This window comes from Prionailurus viverrinus, unplaced genomic scaffold (assembly GCF_022837055.1).
Source record: "Prionailurus viverrinus isolate Anna unplaced genomic scaffold, UM_Priviv_1.0 scaffold_45, whole genome shotgun sequence".
Lineage (NCBI taxonomy): Eukaryota > Metazoa > Chordata > Mammalia > Carnivora > Felidae > Prionailurus > Prionailurus viverrinus.
In genome coordinates this window covers 1,703,798-1,724,760 of record NW_025927610.1, presented here as the reverse complement: position 1 = coordinate 1,724,760, position 20,963 = coordinate 1,703,798, and the positions used below count along the sequence as shown (strand labels likewise).

Below are 20,963 nucleotides of genomic sequence, written 5' to 3'. Positions count from 1 at the left end.
TTATTTTTGAAGGAGAGAGAGACAGAGCATGAGCCAGGGAGGAGCAGAGAGAGAGGGAGACACAGAATTTGAAGCAGGCTCCAGGCTCTGAGCTGCCAGCACAGAGCCTGACGCGGGGCTCGAACTCACGAACCGTGAGATCGTGACCTGAGCCGAAGTCGGTCGCTCAACCGACTGAGCCACCCAGACGCCCCGGCACCTGTTTAATTTTTTATTTTGTTGCTTGTGGTTTAGGCGGCACGTGCAAAAAATTGTTGCCAAGACCCAAGCCAATAAGCTTTCCCCTGTTTTCTTCTAGGAGTTCTGCGGTTTCAGGTTCTACATTTAGGTCTAATTGATTTCGAGTTCATTTTTGTGAGTGGCATAAGGTGGGGATCCAGCTTTCTTCTTTATCTGTGAATATCCAGTTTCCCTCACACCATTTAGCAAAGAGGAGTCTTTTCTCCTTTGGGTATTCTTGTTCCTGGTTCCTGTCCTTGGTCTCTCTTCTCTCTCTCCTGGTATCTCTGTCTCTCCTCCTCTGTTTCTCTTACACTCCCTGTCTCTGTCTCTGTCTCCGTCTCCCACCTCACTGTCAGTAGGACTGTCTCCTTTGTGACCTGGCTTGGTCATTGCTGCAGAGATGACTCATCATTGTCTACGTAGTCTGGGTCGCCCCACGGACTTGACTGCCTTGATCTCTCGTGTCCGTCCTCCTCGTAGCTGTGTGACTTGGTGTCTTGCCAGCACGTCACACTTGGGATAAAAATTGAACTCGTCCCCTGGCATAGCTGCTTTACTCTGGCTCCTTTTTGCCACTTTGGTCCGTCCTCACCGTGGGAGATGCTCAGACCCCAGCGTTGCTGCTGACTCCTCCCCGCCCCAACGAGCCGCCTGACTTCCTCTGCTCTCCCGTCCACTTTGCCCTCTCTGCTGACGAACCCCCTGCCCCCAGAGGCCGTGAGAACCTTCCTAGCAGCCCTGCTTGCTGGTCATTTGTTCTGGCCCGTGCCTTGCTGAGCCCTTCACTCAGGTTTTACTCTTTGATGCTCTGAGCAGCTGCTGCTCCTGACTCCATTTTGCAAATGAGAAAGCTGAGACCCGGGTGATGTGCAGCCAGGGCCGGGTAAGTGGGGGAGCCGTGGTCTGATTCCAGAGCCTGCACTGCATCCCGAGCACCTGGAACACAGCTCTGACTGTGGGTTCCTGCCCCTGTTCCGTGAACCCCCTCCTCCGTGGTCTGTCACTCCCTGTGCTCTCCGGCCTGGCTCCCCTATTCCTTCAGGACAGTGCCTGCCTCTTCCCTCGTGTCCACTGGCCCTCAAGGAGCCCGTGCAATAATGGAGGGCACGGAGAAGGACCGGGCCCGGGCTGAGTGGGCCGGAGGTGGGTGATGCTGTCCACGCAGCACCCAGAGAAAGCCCTGGAAATGGAGCCAGAGACAAGACGAGTGCTGGACGTCTCACTGGAACTGACCTTCTGAGTATGTCTGCCGTGCTGCCTGGGTGCCCCGGGAGGCCAGCCCGGTGTCATGTGCTGTGACTCTCCTGCTTTGGTTAGTTCTCTTTCTCTGCCTCAGGTCAGAGGCGCAACAGTCACAAAGTAGTAGGGAACAAATACACAAAGCGTAGTCTGTCTGTGTTTGCCCACGTTAGGGCCCCTTTGCACTTGGGATGTTGTAGAACCTAAACCGGAAATAAGATTTTGACTCCCCAGCTGTGGCGCCAGGAGACTCGAGATACAGAAGGCAGGGAGCCGTTGGCAGCCCCCACCTGTGTTAGGTCTTCCTGCTGGGCTCGCAGCGCGTGCGTGTCTGCTGGTCCTTGGGGCGAGGGCCAGCTCATGTGGAGCCCGGGCAGATGGCACGGGAGGCGTCTTGAGCTGACTTCGTATCTGTCTAAAGGAGGGGATAGAATGAAATCGCTAATTCCCGGAGGGGATTTGTCCAGGCCTTGAGGGCGATGCCGTGGACAGGCTTGTGGGCAGAGGGCCACCGGGCGTGCCGCTGACGTGCCCAAGCGGAGCAGGTGGCTGGCTGCGTGGTGGCCCCGCCCCAGGAGGGCCCGTGCTGGCCCTGTGCTCCAGTAGTCTGTGGAGCGTGGGCACTTGCCGTGGTGCAGCCCAAATGGGACCCCGGGCCTCCCAGAGCTCAGCCTTTCCACACTGAGCAGAGAGGAGCCGACCCGGGCCCTCCAGCCCCTGCCATCTCTAATTTCTGGGGCTTTCTCTGCTCCCCGCGGGCTCTCGAGGCTTCTTTGCAAACAAGGAGACGTTTATTACGTTATGAGTGGGGTGTCGCGAGGGTCCTGCCGCTCCTACCAGAGTAGCCTTGCTGTCCCAGGGGCAGTAACCTGTGGCGCCCGGTGTGGGCCACCTGCTCCTCAGTGGAGCCGGGTCCGCTGACACGGCGCAGGTGCGGCTCTTGGCGCGGGGCTCCTGGGGAACTTGCTGACAGCGGAAGGGAAGGCCCGGCGAATCAGGCGTCAGCTCCCGTGGCTGCTCCGTTAGATGAGCAGCATGTCTGGGTTTTGCTTCAAAAGCCCAGTTTTCTAAGTGCCAAATGCTTTGTGTAAGTACAGGAGAAAGCTGAGGGTGTACCTTTTGTGTAAAGTCTTCCTGTGGCCACAGAGCGTTGGGCCCCAGTGAGCCGCCAAGACATTTCCCTCTCAGTTCTACTTTTGGCTTGTTTCTAGGAATGTTCCGTAGGATCACAGCAGCCGCCTCCAGACTCCTCACGGTGGACAGCAGCGACAGCAGCTTCTACGGCCTGGACAGGCTGAACGCGCAGGTGCGCGCCATGGTGCCCACGCATCCGGCGCTCGTGCTGCTCTGGTGCCAGATCCTGCTGCTCGTCAGCCACACCGACCACCGCTGGTGGGCAGAGGTGCAGCAGACCCCCAGGTACGCCCGCCCCCGTGGGCCGGGACGGCGGTCAGCGGGAGGTCTGGCCCCGTGTCCGTGAGGCTTTGTGCAGATTCCGCTCTCTGTCCGTCTTCCTCTCGTGGGGAGGAACGTGGTCAGACCAGAGGCATTTACAATAGCTGCCGCTTTTTAAGTGTGGTTTCTTTGACAAGTTCTTCGACACTGTCCCTCTTGTGGTTCCTTCTGGTCATGCTGTGTCCCTCTTGCTGGGCTCTCGTCCGTAAATTGGTTCCAGAGCCAGACGTGTTGCAATGTCTTAACTTCATTGTAAGTTAAATGTGGTTCTGGTTATTCTTAGATAATGAAGTAATTACTGAGCAGCATTTCAGAAGTACTTGGAAATGCCCTCTTTTTTATCATTCGAGAAGACTTACTAAGTATCTGATTGGGGGTGACCCCCTTTCTGCAAAGCGTTTTCAGGCGTAAGCCTTGATTCCTGGGCATTTGCACACACGTGGGAATGAAGCTTTGCCACCCATCCCCCAAGCTGGGCCCTCAGTGTGGTGTTTCTGGAAGGCTCGAGAGCCCGTAGGGAGCAGAGAAAGCCCCAGAAATTAGAGATGGCAGGGGCTGCAGGGCCCGGGTCGGCTCCTCTCTGCTCAGTGTGGGAAGGCTGAGCTCTGGGAGGCCTGGGGTCCCAGTTGGGCCGCACCGTTGCTTTCAGCTGGAAAATCCAGTGTTGGCAGGCGTCACTCACTGCCCGCTCCGTGCTGTGTGTTGTGGAGGACGCAAAGGAACAATAACACCCGTTTCCGGCCCTCAGCGTGCTTACGGTTTACTTGGGGAAGACAGGCTACTGGACACATTTGAAATGCTTCGAGAACATTGTTAAGTTTGTCACGATGACGACCGACGGTAAGAGTCAGGGACAGAGAATGCGTGTCTTCCGCGTCGGTGCTTCCTCAGTGCACACACCAGGCAGCTGGCAGGCTTATTAGAACCAGGGTTGGTTCACCAGGTCACTGGCGGGGCCTGGGACTCTGCTCCTCCGCCAGGCTCCCGGGTGGAGTGATGCTCTGGTCCGCGGAGCACACGCCGGGCGAGGCCCTGAGTCCCTGAGGAGTGGGCCTGAGAGCCGCCGGGGGCTCGTGCCAGAGACCCGGACTGTGCGTGCGTGTGGAGAACGCGTGGAGTGCACGTGTGTGCGTGTGTAGAGTGTGTGTGCCCGTAGGGTTTGTGCGTGTGCGTAGAGCACGTACGTGTGTGAGGGCGTGTGTGTGGAGGGCACGTGTGTGTGCACACGAGGTGACAACATACTGGTGGTTGAAGCTAGGTGAAGGGTGTGTGACTGCTCATTGAATTAACCTTTCAGCTCTTCTGTTGGTTGGAAAGTCTTCGGAGTAAAAGTTCAGGAAAACAGATCTAGGGAGTCGGGACATTTGAGACCGCCTGGCTCTGGACGGCTCACAGGAGGTTTGCTCCAGAGGGAGACACGTGGGAAGCGGCTGTGAGTTCGAACGGCTCCAAATCCTCCCCACCCGGGACGTTACAGGCGCTTCCCCTTCTAGGCCTCGGAGTGGGTGCAGGGCTGTGGGTCATTACAGTTTTCATTCGTGTTTCTCTCATGACTTAGAAAGTCAGTCGTGTTTTCACGTGCCTGGTGGCCATTTGTATACCTTCTGTTGTAAAGTACACATTCAGATGTTTGCTGTTTTTTAAGATTTGGCTGTCTGTTGTCTTGTTACTGGGCTGTAAATTTTTTATATTCTGGATGTAAGCTCTTTGTCAGAGGTAACGTAAAAGTTCTCTCTCATTCTGTGGTTTGCTGTTTTATCTTCATGATTTAATTTGAGCAGAAATGTTAAAATTCTATGCAATCAAGTTTGTCAGTTATTCTGGTTCATTCTTTTTCTGTCCAACCCAAGAAATGTGTGCCTCCCCCAAGAGCACCAAGATTGTCTTCTGTGGCTTCTTCTGGAACTTCCATAGCGTTGGTGCTCACCGCTACGAGCTAACATTTGTGTGTGACGAAACGTGCGGGGTGCTTCGGTCCGCATTGCGTGTGGAAAAGGCCGTCCCGCCTCTGTTGAGTCCCCGTGGCACCTGCCTCAGAACCCAGTGGGCACCGGTGCGCGGACCTGCCTCTGGGCCCTGCTCACGGCCGTCACTCCGCGCTGCCGGCACCGCCACTGCGTCCCTCGGCCGCCCTGCCGCTCCCCCAGCTTCCCTTCACGTTCAGCATGGCTTTGGCTCTTTGACGTTCTTTGCGTTTCCACCTGCATGTCTTCGAATCCGGTTGTGAGTGCAGACAAGCCAGCGGCGGGGGTTTGACTGAGCTTGCAGCCGGTCTGGAGAGTGATCTGGAGAGCCCACGTCCAGCGTCCAGTCTTCCCGTCTTCGAACTTGGCCTCTCTCCCTGCTGAGTTAGGTGCTTCGTGTGCCACGACCGTCTCCTAGTGTCTGGCGTACAGGGGTCACGCGTGTTTCTGAATTGTTTCTGCGCTTCATCTGGGATGGTGTGTCAGGTGCTGCTCTCAGAAGCGTTTTGTTTCGCGTGGTGTGCCGCTAGCTTCTGGAAATGCAAGTGGTTTTGTGTACTGACTTCACGTCCCGAGACCTGGCCCGACTCACGCGGGGGCCCCAGGAGGCTTCTCTGTGCACACACACGGGTCACCTCCAGGTGGAGACTTTCCACTTCTTCCTTCCCCGCTTGCATTCCTCCTTTCCTCTCTTCTGCTTCAGGACACTGACCAGGCCCTGCACACAAGGCTGGCCTCCTGCGTGTGTGTTTCTCGTGGGGTCCACGGGTGCCACTTCCGTAACGGCTCCTGTCCACTTGCTGTCCAGGGCGGTGGAAGAGATGGACTTGGCCACTTGACAGCATTTAAGACACGGAAACTGCAGAGGTGTTATTAATCGCAGTGTTTCGTTTCCCTTTTTTAAAAATTTGTTGCTTTAAGTAATCTCTATCCCTAACGTGGGGCTCAGACTCACAGCCCCGAGACCCAAGAGTCACATGCTCCACAACAGAGCCAACTGGGGGCCCCAGAGAAGACAAAAGCAGATTTAGTCAGTAGACTTAAATGCTTGAAAAATCCGAGCAACCTCGAGAGCCAGACACTGGCAGAGGCTGCAGGCGTCCCTTTTGCTTTGGGGAGCTGTGTAGGTGGAGCACCCGCCATGGCCACCGGGCCCCTTCGACCAGCTGGGGGTGCAGGAAGAGTCGCGCTCCTCCGGTCTGCCAGGCTGGATCCTTGCCGGTCTCTTTCCATTAGTGTTAGGTGCTTGTGTGTGTGGGGGCGGGGGCAGTGTGTGCGTGGTCGTGTGTGTCGTATTTGTGGTGTGCGTACGGTCTGTGTACGGCGAGTGTTTGGTATTTGTGCGGCGTGTGTTTGGCTCTTTTTGTGTTGGTGGGAGTTAACCCGCTAAGTGCCTCCATCAACTCTGGGAAGTCCTGTTCAGACCACCCGCTCCTTTTCTGTTGCGTGTGCCTTTGTTTACTCTACGTTGCGTCAGAAACCTCTGCATCTGGGAATTGTTTCCTGGGGCTGGCAGGAGGGCTGAGGAGAGGAGACGTTTCTGTTTGTCGGTTTTAAATTGACTTACGACTTACAATACAGGACAACCCACTCTTGTACCAAGTGTCAGGTGAATGCCACCACGGTCACGATACAGATCAGTGCTGTCACCTCAGAAGATTCCCTGCGTCCTTCGTGGTCACCCCCATACCCTGCCACTGGTCCATGCTCTGTGCTTGTGTGTAGCCTGTTGCACGGAGCCGTTTGGATGGAGTCACACGGTCCGCGCTTCTTCAGTCTGGCTTTGTCACTTGGCGCGCTGTATTTAAAGGTCTTTTATGGCGCTGGCGCGCATGTGCCGGTGATCTGTTCTTGGGATCAGCGAGTAGTTGTCCCTTGTCTGCGTGACAACAGCTGGCTCGTCCGTTCACCAGGTGAGAAAAGGCCAAGTGCAGTTTGAACAGGTTTCCAACCTGTAGAATATTTTAGACCAGTTCCCTTGTAAATCCTGAGGTGTCAGAGGAGAAGTTGACACATTCCAGAACATTCTCGTCCTCGTGTGACCTCTGTCTCCACTAAGCTCTTTGCCGCCGAGGGAAGGAGATTGTCCTCACACTTAGGCCGGGGCAAGTTTGTGGGAGTGGCAACAAGTGTGTGAAGGGTTGTGGCGGAATCGAGGGTTCCGAGTGTGTGATTCCCCTGGGCTGAGAAAGAAAAAGACCGGCTTCCCTAGAGGCGGTGAATTTTGCAGACCTGCTCTCTGCCGGGGCCTCGGTGAGTGCGCGCTTCCCTGGTGACTCGTGAAACACGGTAGGCAGCTCGTGCGTGTGCCGGCGCTGGGGTCCCCACGGCAGCTGCCTTGTCCCGCGCGGTGGCCGAGAGCCTCGGCGCCTGAGTGCCCATCCGCCTGCAGCCTCGGGCCGGCCTTGGCCTTCAGGTCAAGCATTTGGCGGTTTGCCCGTGAGACCCTCTTCTTTCTTTCGTTTTCCACGCATGCGTTGCCGTAGCTCAGAGGCCAGCGGCTAAGAGCGCACGTCACACACGCGGTGGGGGTGGCCGTCCCAGAGGCGTCAGCACGCCTGTTCCTCCTTCCAGGAGACGTAGTCTGTCCAGTACGAAGTCACTCAGCCCCCAGATGTCCGGAGAGGAGGGGGACTCCGATGCGGCCGGTAAACCCGGAATGTGCAACAGAGAAATAGTGCGGCGGGGAGCTCTCATTCTCTTCTGCGATTATGTCGTAAGTCGGGAAACGAGGGGTGTGGTGGGGCAGGGGCAGCTTCCGCGGAGCCACCTCCTGCCACCCAGCCACCAGCTCGGAGACCTCAGGACCGTGGACCGCAGCGAGCGTTGGGTCCTGCTCCGGCTGGTCGCGGAAGGAAGGTTTGTCTGCTGGTCCCGTGCCTCTGGCACCTGGTCGGCCTGCCTGGGTGACGGGAACGAGCCGAGAGTGTGACTTTTGAGTGCGGCTCTCCTACGAGGTCCTCTGAGGTTCGTCGTCTGTGGGAAGGGCCTTAGGGACCCGTTGCTTCATTTTAAAGTTGCTTCCTGGGGCGCCTGGGGGGCTCAGTCAGTTGGGCCTCCGAGTTCGGCTTAGGTCAAGATCTCACGGTTCGTGGGTTCGAGCCCCTTGTCGGGCCCTGTGCTGACAGCTCGGAGCCTGGAGCTGCTTCGGATTCTGTGTCCCCCTCTCTCTCTGCCCCTCCCCGGCTCACACTCTGTCTCTCTCTCTCTTTCAAAAATAAATAAATGTTAAAAAAAAAATTTAAGTTAAAAATTTCCTGGTTAAATGCCATCCGTTTTATTTTATTTTATTTTATCTTTTATTTTACCTTATTTTTATGTTACGTTATGATATTATTTTATTTTTGAGTATTGATTTTGAGAGACACAGAGACAGCATGAGTTGAGGAGGGGCAGAGAGAGAGAGGGAGAGAGAAATCCCAAGCAGCCTCCACGCTGTCAGCGCAAAGCCCAGTGCGAGGCTCAAACTCACCAATCATGAGCCGAAACCAAGAGTCGGATGCTTAACCGACTGAGCCACCCGGGTACCCCATATGCCGTCCTTTTCAAAAAGATAGCATTTGCGGAGTTGTTGGCTGTCAAATGAGCATCACATGTTTCGTAGAGAAAATTGATAAAAACCAGGGGTGCCTGGGTGTCTCGGTTGAGTGTCTGACTCTTGATTTTGGCTCAGGTCACGTTCTCACGATTCATGGGATTGAGCACCTTGTCAGGATCTGTGCTGACAGCATGGAGCCTACTTGGGATTCTCTCTCTCCCTCTCTCTCTGCTCCTCTCCCCCTGCTGCACGCTTTCTCTCAAAATAAACTTGAAGAAAAAAATAAGAAAATTAACGAAAACCAATAAACAGAAGAAGATACCATCTCCTTGTAATTGCGTTAACTCAAAAAACCTGTTGTGGCATTTTGGCTGGAATTTGGTGCTTTTCCTCTCCCAATACAGAGCATGTGCACGTCTTTGGCACTAACATGGCACCATGCACATGCTGTTTTCACACAGCAGAGGGCATGACATTCTCAGTCGGAAAGGAAGGGGACTCTTTCAAGGAACTAGTTGTCATCAGAGAGATTTTTCATCGCTACTCACTTTTTTTACTTACGTTCTTTACGTTGACATAGTTTTTCTATCTTATTCCACTTTTGAGAAATGATTACATAATGCTTTCACAGAAATGTAAGAAAACTAATGCTATCAAGTTATCCCCCACAGACAATATTGATCAGTAACCATGTCAAAGAATTGTTCTTGTTCTACGGCTTCTGCCCAGGAGGACTATGAATTAAGATGAGAAAGCAACATACATATTTAAAGATGGGGAAGAAAAGGGGGGGGGGCGCCTAAGTGGCTCAGCCAGTTAAGTGTCTGGCTTCGGCTCAGGTCTGATGTCACCGTTCGTGAGTTCGAGCCCCACATCAGGCCCTGTGCTGACAACTCAGAGCCTGGAGCCTGCTTTGGATTCTGTGTCTGCCTCTCTCTCTGACCCTGTCCCGCTCACACTGTCTCTCTCTCTCTCTCTCTCTCTCTCTCTCTCAAAAATAAATAAACCTTAAATAATAATAATAAAAAAAAAAAGATGGATATTTATTTCCTTATAAATCTTAAGTTTCACCCCTTAATGTCCATGTGGAATTTGTTCATATTTTGGATTCAGGCGTTCTGTCAAAACTGTGACAGTTGTGGGAGCCCTTTTTCTCCAGTGACCTGTCACAGGATTGGAGAAGGAGAACCGGAGAACACTCTCACTCTCGTTGGGCCGGATCGAAGCCCGGACAGAGCAGGGCCTGCCGTGCATGGGAGTGTCTGTCACCTGGTCTCCTGCATCACGGCTCGGTCCAGTCACCTGAGGGCAGGGCGATGTCGGCCCTGCTGTGCCCGCTGCCCTGGGGTCACTGGTCCATGGCAGGCGCCCGTTGACCCCTGTAGCCCTGGGCCTTGCTCCTCTCTCCCCCTACCCCTTGGCCGGTGTCCCTCGGAGCTGTGCTGGAGTGTCACATTTCCCTGGCGGGGTCTGACATCCAACAGCTTTGGCCACATCGTAGGGTTGAAGGCAACGGAGTCTGTGAAGTGAGCTCCGACCCTGATGATCATTGGTGGTCAGACACTGGACGTTTTCAGTGAAGATCATAATTTGGGATTTATTTTCCCCTTCCTACCTCTTGTGGCCTTTTCTGTGGCATCAGTATCCGTTCTGTGCTTGTCTACTTGGAAACGAGTCTTTCACTGTCTTTTTTCCTCAGTGTCAGAACCTACACGATTCAGAGCACTTAACGTGGCTCATCGTGAATCATATTCAGGACCTGATCAATCTGTCCCATGAGCCTCCGGTGCAGGATTTCATTAGTGCTGTTCACCGGAACTCCGCCGCCAGCGGCCTCTTCATCCAGGCAATTCAGTCTCGTTGTGAGAACCTTTCAGCCGTAAGTCTCTCTAGTGACGACTGTTGCCAGTCCGTTTTTTTCTCTGCCTTAAACACGTACCGTCGGAACTTTGAAACTGCTCATTTCCAGTTGGCAAAATCCTGTGCCCTTGCTGCTTTCCTTCTCCCCACCTCCAGCCCACCACCCTGAAGAAGACGCTTCAGTGCTTGGAAGGGATCCACCTCAGCCAGTCGGGCGCCGTGTTAACACTGTATGTGGACAAGCTTTTGTGCACCCCGTTCCGAGTGCTGGCTCGCATGGTCGACACCCTTGCCTGTCGCCGCGTGGAAATGCTTTTGGCCGCAAATTTGCAGGTACTAGAAAAACACTGAGACTGATTTTTACCGAGAAGTTAGCAGAGCAGGCAGAACAGTTGGCTGGTTTTTTCCTCCACAGGCATAGTCTTCACATGGCCGCTGAGGGAAACATGTACAAGATGTGTAAATTCCTTGTGTGCCTGATACGAGTGCTGCCTGTACTTTCTACTCGTAAACTGTACACGTTACTCTTTGCTTTTTGAATCAGCGCAAGGTTATTTGGATTCATTACGTGCTGACGTGTTATTGTCCACTGCAGAGCAGCATGGCCCAGTTGCCGGTGGAGGAACTAACCAGAATCCAGGAATACCTTCAGAGCAGCGGGCTGGCTCAGAGGTAATGCTACAACCAGGCCTTCCTTGCTTTTGGATATAAAGGTTTCGATCTGTAAGGGGATAAGCTCAGGACGAGAGATCGATGTGCCTTGTAGGTGAGTTTTCCGCAGAAGGGCCTTGAGAGAAGGCCTTCCTAAATGACACGGAATGGGACTCACTTTATAAAAAGGGAGATGAGCAGACAGCACTGTGTCTGCCGTCGGAGCAGACACGTCTGCGTCCCCTTGGCCGCCTGAGAGGTTGTACGTGTTCACCAGGCTGTGACAGAGGAGAGGGTCACCCGCCTTATCTTAGCAAAACCGCAGCGTGTAACCTAACTGCTGCGCAAGAGCGGGCCTGTCTGAAAGACGTTACCCACTTTTCGGCGTGCAAGAATTATATTTGCGTCTTGTTAAAATGTTACCTCTGTGTGGTATTTATCACCTGATTTTGTTGCATAGTCTTTTAGAAGCCTTATCAGAAATCCTGACATCTGTTATCGATTTCTTCAACTAAATAAATAAAATATGTTTTACCTTTAGATTTTACCTTTTGCCCTCCACAGGGGGGGAAGGCGTGTGCCTGTGAGCGCATGCGCGTGTGTGTGTGTGTGTGTGTGTGTGTGTGTGTGTGCGCGCGCAAGAGAGACAGAGACAGAGAGACAGAGAGAGAGACAGGGAGAGAGCCAGAGAGGGAGAGCGGGAGGGAGAATGGGGTAGAATGCCTGTGCTGTGGATCGTTGCCGGTGTCTTCCCTGGGGAAGGGGCCTAACCGGGTAGACAGTACACGGTTTGGACGGACGTGCAGTTTGCTGGGCCGGTCATACTGTCATTTGCATCATGAAGTCGTTGCTCTCTTAGCAGATAGCGGAAGGTCAAACCATTATTTTTTGATTCTACGTTTAGATTTCAGACCAGATGAGGAAGATTATATAAATACCTTGTTCAAGGTGAGGTGCTTCTTCTATGAAGTGAACATAAATTGGTATAAATGTTATCGTGTTGGGAGAATCAATGGGAGATTTTGTGCACTTGGGTCTTAGAATAGATGATCTATTTTGCATTTGTAAAGAATGCTTTTATTAGCTGTTAAACCATGTTATTGCCTGTTACGATGTTCGAGTATAAATGAAATGTCTGCAAAACGTTGGTGGGGCATGAACTGTGCTGTTAAAAATAAGCCAGAGCCTGAAGCTGCATCACCACCTGTCTGAGCATTGTTGAGGCAGCTCTGAAGAAAACGTGTCACACGTGTCGCATCCTGCTTTAGGAAGCCACCGTTACTTCTTACCCGTGAAGCTGTGCTCTAACCCCACGTGTGGTCCTATTCCAGACACCAGAGGCTGTACTCCCTGCTGGACAGGCTTCGTCTTGCTACCGCACCGGGCTCCCGTGGCCCTTCTCCTCCAGTCACGTCCCACCCGCTGGACGGGGATGGGCCCCTGGCCCTGGAGACAGTCATTCCAGACAAAGTAAGTGTCTGGCCCGTGTGTGCGTGTGACACACAGGGCCCGGGCACTCCGTGCTCCCGTGAGCCTTTGGCAAATCCAGAGGGTGCAGCGGGGCGGCTCAGGCAGCGGGGCGTCCTGAAACGTGGCGTGGCTCCCGAGGGCTCTCCGCCCGTCCTGCTTCTTGCTGGCAGTGGGCGGGGTCCCATCACTGACAGGATGCCTTAGGTCCAGCCCAGGTCATCAGCAGGAAGTGTGGGGTGAGAGAGGAAACGCTGTTTTGGGACACTTCTGGCGTCAAGCAGAGGGGCATCGGCACGGTTAGCAAACGGGAGGCAGGGGAGGAGTGGCCGTGGCCCGCGTAGCCCGAAGTGCCTGCCCCCCTGGCCTGTCTCCCTCTCCTTAAACCTGCCGACCTGCGTGCTGAGCTCACCGTCCCGAGGACCCTGGTACTCGCCGTCACCCTTAGTACTCAAACTGCAGAGCTGGGGACCATTCGGGGCCTCGGCAGATCCTTGGTACTCTGTTTTCTGGAGGGAGGTCAGCGTAGATGTGAACTTGGGTTTTGAAAACTCATAGCCCAGGCACAGAGTGGCAAAGTTCAGGCCTCTACACTCAGATTCGATTTGTTCGGAGCCTCTGCTGCACTGGCCTTGGAGAGGAAGGAGCGAGGCAGACACCCCAGTAGAAGGTGATCAGAGCATTCCCAGGCGAGGGGTGGACAGTGGGTGAGGGCACAGGGAGGAGGGCCTGCTGGCCCCACACTTGAGCTGTTAAGAGGGCCCTGGAATGTTCACCGGGTAAGGGAGGAGAGGCTGTCCAGTAGGTAACGGCGAGTCCAAAGACAGCCTTGTAGCAGTTCCCGTGGAAAAGGCCTGTGGTTTGGTGAGCAGCCGCACGGCCAGCTAGACTCCAGTTTTACTGAAGCTGCATTCACGGTCCATCTGGGGCCCCCTGTCCTTTGGTCTGGGGCCACAGGATGTGAGGGGCAGTGATCCCAGAAACAGCACGTGTTCAGTAGAGTTGAAGCCCCTGCCCAACTGCATGGCGTTATCCTTTTTCTTCTTCCCAGGACTGGTACCTACGTCTAGTCAAATCCCAGTGCTGGACTAGGTCAGATTCTGCGCTGCTGGAAGGGGCAGAACTGGTGAATCGGATTCCTCCCAGTGACATGAGCACGTTCATGATGAACTCGGTACGGTGGAGAGCAGCAGGACGCCGGCAGGATGCTGGACTGGCTTCATTATCACGTGACTGACTTAGGACGTGTGCCACTCGCTCTTCTGCCTTAATGGCAGAGACTCTAATCCAGACAGGATGGAGCATGGGAGTCTCTGGGCTAGGTGGGACGGGACATGGAGAGACGAACCCATTCAGGGGAGAAATTAGGGAGACATTAATCCAGACGGGGCAGGACGAGGCGAGACTCTAACCCAGACGGGGCATGACGAGGGGAGGCTCTAACCCGGGGGTGGGGGGTGCAGGACAAGGAGAGACTCTAACCCCGACGGGCAGGACATTGTTTCAGCCACATTAGAATCCAAAAGGAAGTAAACTGTGTTTAATTCAGCTTTTCATGCCCTTGAAGGAAATAGGTTCTCTTAGATTATTGGCTGTTCCCATTGCATATTCTCATAGTCATGAGGAAAGGTATTGAGATGGTATAGCACACGATTTAACTGACTCTCATGGCATTCCGGAAATTGATCTTCAGTAAGGCCCCTCCCCTTATGTTATGTAGTGAGGTCCTCTTGCCCCCACTACTTATAGTGAGGGCCTTGTACCTCTCCTACGTACAGTGAGGTCCCTCCATTACTTGCAGTCAGGCATTCCCCAGCCCCTCACTAGATGTCATGAGGTCCCCGTCCCCACCCTTGATGTCGTGTAGGCATGCAGGCAGAGCCGACCCAGGAGGCCCTTGCAAAGCATCCGAGTCCCTGTCCCAGCTCTTGGGCAGGTCCTGTGAGGAGTGGAGCCCTCCCCTTCTGTACCATCCACAGCCTTTGCTTCCTTCCCAGACTTCCTGGGGCAAGCAAGTGACTAAACCTACGTGTTTCAGTGCTGCCTCAACATGTACCAGATGGGAATGCAGAGCAGCAGGGGCCTGGGGGGCCAGCAGGGCGGCTGCGTGGAGGGTGGGGGGCCAGCAGGGCAGCTGCGTGGAGGAGGGTGGGGGGCAGCAAAGGATGGGCTGGGGGAGGAGGAAGAGACTCAGGGTAGAGGCCACACAGCAGTCTTTGACCAAGTGCTGATTTTTCATTAGTCTGACAGTAGGCGCTACATTGAAAAAACAGAATTGGCTCCAGTCAATTTGCTGAAATCATTTTAAGCTCCATTCAGTGAAAGCTGATTCGCTGAATAAATTTGATGATCTATTTATTGAATTTTCCAATTCAGTAATTGGACTTTTAATAGCTTTAAAGGTTCTAGCTGTAGCAGAAATTTCAATTTTGGTCACTGATGATGACCTAGCTTTTCTGAATGTTACCTAAAATAAGATGAATATTCTACCTGAAAATTGGCCCCTAAGATCCTTAAATGGTTTTTAAAAATTGGCAAAACAGTACAAATTGATACATGGTCATAAGAAATGCTATTTTTCAACCACCATCATGGCTGTTTTGACTTATTTCACCTGCTTTTGAACATACCTTTTTCAAACTTGGTGAATGTGTGGTGTTTCACTGGATTTCTTGGGTGCCTTGTCAGCTTCGTTTTGTATTTTTATCAATTAAAAATTATATGTGTTTTTAAAAAAAAAATTATATGTGTTAAATTTTTTATTTCAAACGAATCTGAAGGTATAAATGATTTAAAATATTTCTTTAAGAATAAAGTACCCCAAAGAGATCAGAAATAAACTTCACCGAGCATATGGTACTTATTACGGAAAGCAGACTACTCTTTAAGATATTTTTTATGGGGCACTCGAGGGTGTTCTCTCAGAAATGTTCGCATCGTCCTTTCTTCTGTGTGTTTTTCTTGCCTGCTTGAAAGTGTGTAATTGTTGTTACTGAACCTTTAACGTCCTGATTCAGGAATTCAACTTAAGCCTGTTGGCGCCGTGCCTGGGCCTTGGCATGCGTGAAGTCTCCGGAGGCCAGAGGAGTCCACTTTTCGAAGCAGCTCGCCTGGCGACTCTGGACCGTGTGACCGGCCTGGTGCAGCAGCTCCCTGCCGCCCACCACGTTTTCCAGCCGTTCCTGCCCACAGAGCCCACCGCCTACTGGAACAAGTTGAATGATCTATTTGGTAGTTAAAAGAGAAACTTCTTTTATTTCTTAATCATGCTGCAGAGCCAGTACTGTGCTTTGCACTGAGTCAAGACACAGTAAATACCGTTGATCTAATAAACTGAGAGCACGCACAGAGGTGACTTGAGAAACAGTGCTGGGACCCCTAGCTCTGGGTGTCTCGTCATGTTTGCCGATCCTTGGCCCAGCCCTGGAGGGGCACTGAGACAGGCTCTGAGGAAGGTGCATCCCGAGTCACGCGTGGAGTTAGGTGTGGGTGCGGATGTGCTTCTGAGCTGCGGGTGCCTGCAGATTCTCGGAGAACGGCCTCACTGCCGTTCACGAGCCTCTGCTAGAGTTGCGCTCACCCCCAATCTTGTGTTTTAGGGGATGCTGTGTTGTATCGCTCCTTGACCACTCTGGCCCGGGCTCTGGCCCAGTACCTGCTGGTATTCTCCAAACTGCCCGGCCACTTGCACCTTCCTCCTGAGAAGGAGAGGGACATGGTGAAGTTTGTGGTCATGACCCTCGAGGTAAGAGGCAGCTGGGGAAGTCATTGTTTCTGTGCTGAGGGACTGTCACTAGAGAAGTAGGGAAGGCAGTTTTGTCTATAACCTGGGAGCTGTGCCGTCAGGCAGGCTCCCCTTCTCACAGAGACACTAACTACAGGTGGTGAAGCATCACACCTGTCACCTGCTTAGAGCACGTTCACATCCCCCGATCGTGCTGCTTTCTCACAGGTGCCTTGGGAGATTGGCAACACGGTGCTTCCTGTCCCTACCTTAGAGCTGGCCCTGGAGAGCTGGGCCTGGGACCTGGACTTACGCCGACAGCTGTCTCCCCCTGCGTGCCTGGGGCGAGGGCGCAGGCCATAGAGGAGGGTCTGGTGGGGAGAAGCAAGGGTCACTGGAGAGATGGGCAGAAACCTCTCAGGGATCTCCCAAACAGTGTTGGAAGTCACGTGCTTGTGTGTAGACCTCTTTGCTTGATTCTAAGCTGCCTCTCATTTCACGACAGATAGCCACTAAATTTATTTTTCTAGGGAAAAGGAAGCACCACTGATGTAGTGTGGATCCTAATTTGGATAATCAAAGAAAAATAGTCTGGGAAAATTATTAGGCTTTAAATTGAGAAATAAACCCGGACATTTCAGCCATGGGGAATTAAGCACTCTGTGTTGGCACTTACAGTCACCCCTAAAATGTGTACATGATGTGGGTGTGTTACCTTTCCATATAATTTCTGGAAAATAGTCTAGCCTACATCCTTGCAGCCAGAGACCTGAGCTGTGTCTCTCAGCCGAAGCAGGACACGGCTGACCCGGCGTCAACTCCGCCTGCCACTCACAGCAGGGAGAGAGAGAGGGGTGTCAGGAAGGCACCGTGCGGGCGTTCGTGAAGGGATGAGCAAGCACCGGCCTAGAGGCAGGCTGAGTCACATGGCTGCCGATCCCGTCCTCTGGTCTCAGTGTGGCGAGCAGGCCGCCAGGCAGTACGTCTCAGTACAGAGTGATCGCTGGCCACCGCAGTCCTGTGCCTGCTGCATACAGGGCAAGATGCTTCCACGCGCCCACTCATTCAGGCCTTACTGCGGTTCTGGGACATGGGCTCTGTTCTTCCCATTTTACGGACGAGGAGGGCAAGGCTTAGGGAAGTCGGGTGGCTTGCCCAGGTCTACCCATCAGGAGGTAGCCAGTAGACGTTTGAACCCAAGCCTGGCCACGTCCCAGACCCGCGCTCTCAGATTCAGCCTCTGACTACGACACGGGCAAGGCCTGCCTGTGCCCGGGGAGCCCCGAGTAAGAAGACCTTGGCCTGGAGGCCATGTAGCCAGCAAAAGATTTCGTTCTTTCTTTTTTGAGGTTTTTTTTTTGTTTTTTTTTTTTTTTAACATTTATTCATTTTTGAGAGACAGAGAGAGACACAGCACAAGTGGGGGAGGGGGACACGGAGAAAGGGAGACTCAGAATCCCAAGCAGGCTCCAGGCGGTGAGCTGTCAGCACAGAGCCTGATGTGTCAGCACAGAGCTTGAATCCACAAACCGTGAGATCATGACCTGAGCTGGAGTCGGACACTTAACCGACTGAGCCACCCAGGCTCCCTGACCAGGGAAGGATTTCTAGAGAAGCCTACAGAGCTGACGGAAAGAGGAGCAGCGAGATCAGGGTGGCCATTTCGGCAGAGAGGAGAGCCCCAGGCACTTTTGGGAGCAGGTGGTCAGGCACGAATGTAGGGGACTGGGCGACGGGGGCCCATTCCTCTGGAAGGGTGTCACGACCTGCTAGCCTCTGGCGCTTTGGACAGTTCTCTGAGAGCTGGGGGTCGTTTGCTCCCTGACAGCCCGGAGACAGGAAGGAAGCAGGTCTGAGCCGTCTGTAACACTGACCCTCCCCCCTAGGCCCTGTCGTGGCATTTGATCCATGAGCAGATCCCGCTGAGTCTGGACCTTCAGGCGGGCCTGGACTGCTGTTGCCTGGCCCTGCAGCTGCCCAGCGTCTGGAGCGCACTCTCCTCCCCAGAGATGGTGACCCACGCCTGTTCTCTCATCCACTGTGTCCGCTTCATCCTGGAAGCCAGTGAGTCTGTGGCCACAAGGGCTTTCTCTCCTTTCTCACGTGAACCAGTCCTCAGCTCTGCAGGTCGAGTCGTAGGCATTTATTTGGCACCACCTGTTTACCAGGTGCTAAGCAAGGAATTGGGGGTGAATCGGTGAATAAAATATGAGCCTTGTGTTCATCTCCAATGTCTTGGATTCTGCACTAGAATTAAACTGGAATTTGCTTTTGTAGTCATTTTGTTTAGATTTTAGAGTTCCAACTTTCATAAAAAAAATATTTCCAATGTTATGCCCCTTTGATCTCTGGTCCTAGCTGACTGTTTCATGCTTTTAGTCCCAGATGACCATAAGATTTAATAAGATTACATTAGAAAGATTGTTTTCTGTTATAGTCAAAATGCTTGTTTCTATAATGCATTGTAATACTAATATATTATAAAATAAAAGTGACTTATTCTTTTCAAGGAACAGTGTCCTTAACAAGGGTCATTAGCCAGAGTTTCTTAAAAATTGGACATTATAGTTTACATGTTAGAGGGTGTTTTGAAGTTTCATTGTTTAAATTGTTTTCATCTGTGCATTTGTAGTCAACTTGAAAACAAAGATCTAGGGAGCAATTTTTCAAAGCCAGACTTCTTGGGGATTGCAGTGATGCTCTTAGCAGTAATGAATCACGAGCTGTCTGATAAAAACCTTCAGGGCGAGAGGTGGCAGACTTAGAAATCTCCACGTAGAAGTCGAGTCCTGAGCGTTGTGGGCTAGCCCAGAGACTAATAATACCCAAGGCTGGTACTGTCGAAAATCTGGACCTCATGTGACTTGGTCTCTCACCTTGAGATGTTGTGAAACTACGCAAATGTGACATCTTGAATAAAAAGAAGTAGTAAAGTTTGTTCTCTTGTGATTTTAGTTGTGGTGCAGCCTGGGGACCAGCTTCTTAGTCCAGACCGAAGGATGAACACCCCAAAGGCTGCCAGAGAGGACGAAGTAGATTCAAACACACAAAGTAAGTCTCAAGACCCACTTTTTTTCTTACCCTGTTTCTTTGGGGTCTTGAAATTCATTAATAAAAGAGACTTTTAAAATGGTAAGTGTGGACTCTTAAAACGTTACTTAGTTTAGCTGCACTCTGTTGCTTCTGTCTAGTTGCTTATCTCTGGAGCGTAGTTTGCAGCTTCACCTCGCGTGTGCTCTTTCCCCTGCTGGCACGCTGGCTCTGTCCATCTGGCCTCCTTGGTCCCCCAGACTCAGCTGGGGCGTCACCCCCCAGGGAAGCCCTCCGGGGTCCCCACAGCCACTCCTCCCCACCTGGCGCTTCCGTCCTCTGCAGGGCCTCCTGCTCTGGTCTCTCACCTCGACTCTGAGCTCCCTCAGGGCAGGGACTCTGTTCCCTCTCTGTGTTCTCGCCTTTGTAAACGCTCGACAGATGTTCCCTGAGTAATGAATGAGTAAGTGGAATTGCTGAGAAGCTCGAAGTTCGTGGAAATACCCACGTGAATGATAGGTGACCAGAGCGTCTATTTCAGCCGTGTGTTGTGGTGGATTTTTAAATGAAATTTACTGCTCTTCCTACAAAATACATGTCCACGTCCCATTTATTTACAGCTTTTCTAGATTCAGACGGGATCGTTCTCATCTCTTGATTCCAGCCTCTCACTCTTTAAAATGTGGTGAGACAGATCGGGAGGAAAGCTCTGGGCTGAGCGACTGCTTGTCGCTGGGGGGACCTCCATGCTCCTGGGGCTGGGCGGGCTCTTCACCCAGAGGCTGTGACTGGAATGCGGGCCTGCAACCCCCGCACAGAGATGGGAAGCAGACGCCCCGGCTGCTGGTTCTTGTCTGCCCCTTTCGTGGAACACTCTTCCTTGGAGTACGAGAGTCTTAGCCATATTCTGGCGGCTTAAGAAACCTGTTTTTTTCAGAGGGGCACCTGGTGGCCCAAGTGAGTTAAGCGTCCGACTTCGGCTCAGGTCATGATCCTGCGGTTTGTGGGTTCGAGCCCCGCGTCAGGCTCTGTGCTGACAGCTGGGAGCCTGGAGCCTGCTTCGGATTCTCGGTCTCCCTGTCTCTCTCTGCCCCTCCCCACTGCTCACACTCTGTCTCTCTCTCTTGCTCTCGCTCAAAGAAAAATAAACATTAAAGAAAAAACATGTACTTCAGAGCAAGTACATAAATGCTTTCTTATTGCCAGCTTTTGTGCAGTCCCAGGTAATGATGGCATTTTCCTGTCATTAGTTTTGAGCATGCTGGTTTTCTAGTTACCTGTTCAAGGCTTTGTAATTGTCTAACCATCCAGAAACAACGGTGTTTCAGTACACAGCCAAGCTCTTCTCCAAGTGTTTACCTCAAAGCTCTACAGTTCTGTCAGCTGTTTGGGATTTCATGATTTCCTGTTGATAATGTGAGGGGTCTGCAGACACTCACTTCCCTGCTCAGCCACTTCCTAGCTGAGTGACCTTGGCCAGTTATTATCCAGTGCTGCCGCAGCGGGGGTACGGATGACACTACCCTCAGGGGGTTGGTGTGAGGATGAAATGAGTTAACCCATGTACAGCACCCAGAATAAGTGCCAGTCTTGTTATAAGTGCTCAGCAAATGGCACCATAATTTTCATCACCACGTGAATTTCCATTCCTCAAAATACTTCAGGCACTTCAGGGGGTCGAGTCAGAGCACACAGGCCCGTGGGCTGGAGCATGCTTAGTTTGCGGCCATTGTGCCCGTTCTCCATGGCCCTGTTTAGGCCGCTTACACTCGTCCTGGCCAGAGGAAGAATGATAGGATGATGCCTTTTAAGG

General features: G+C 52.7%; 1 protein-coding gene across 3 annotated transcripts in view; it reads left to right on the top strand.

Moving 5' to 3' along the window:
* HTT (huntingtin) overlaps positions 1-20,963 on the top strand; it is a 146,400-nt gene that overhangs the window by 105,725 nt on the left and 19,712 nt on the right. For all 3 annotated transcript variants that reach the window (XM_047847150.1, XM_047847149.1, XM_047847151.1), the window contains 11 exons: positions 2,673-2,880; positions 7,455-7,596; positions 10,118-10,297; positions 10,435-10,611; positions 10,874-10,950; positions 12,261-12,399; positions 13,448-13,570; positions 15,414-15,627; positions 15,996-16,141; positions 18,007-18,184; positions 19,076-19,171. In XM_047847150.1, the coding sequence (XP_047703106.1) occupies positions 2,673-2,880; positions 7,455-7,596; positions 10,118-10,297; positions 10,435-10,611; positions 10,874-10,950; positions 12,261-12,399; positions 13,448-13,570; positions 15,414-15,627; positions 15,996-16,141; positions 18,007-18,184; positions 19,076-19,171 (1,680 nt within the window). The remainder of the gene's footprint in view (positions 1-2,672; positions 2,881-7,454; positions 7,597-10,117; positions 10,298-10,434; positions 10,612-10,873; positions 10,951-12,260; positions 12,400-13,447; positions 13,571-15,413; positions 15,628-15,995; positions 16,142-18,006; positions 18,185-19,075; positions 19,172-20,963) is intronic.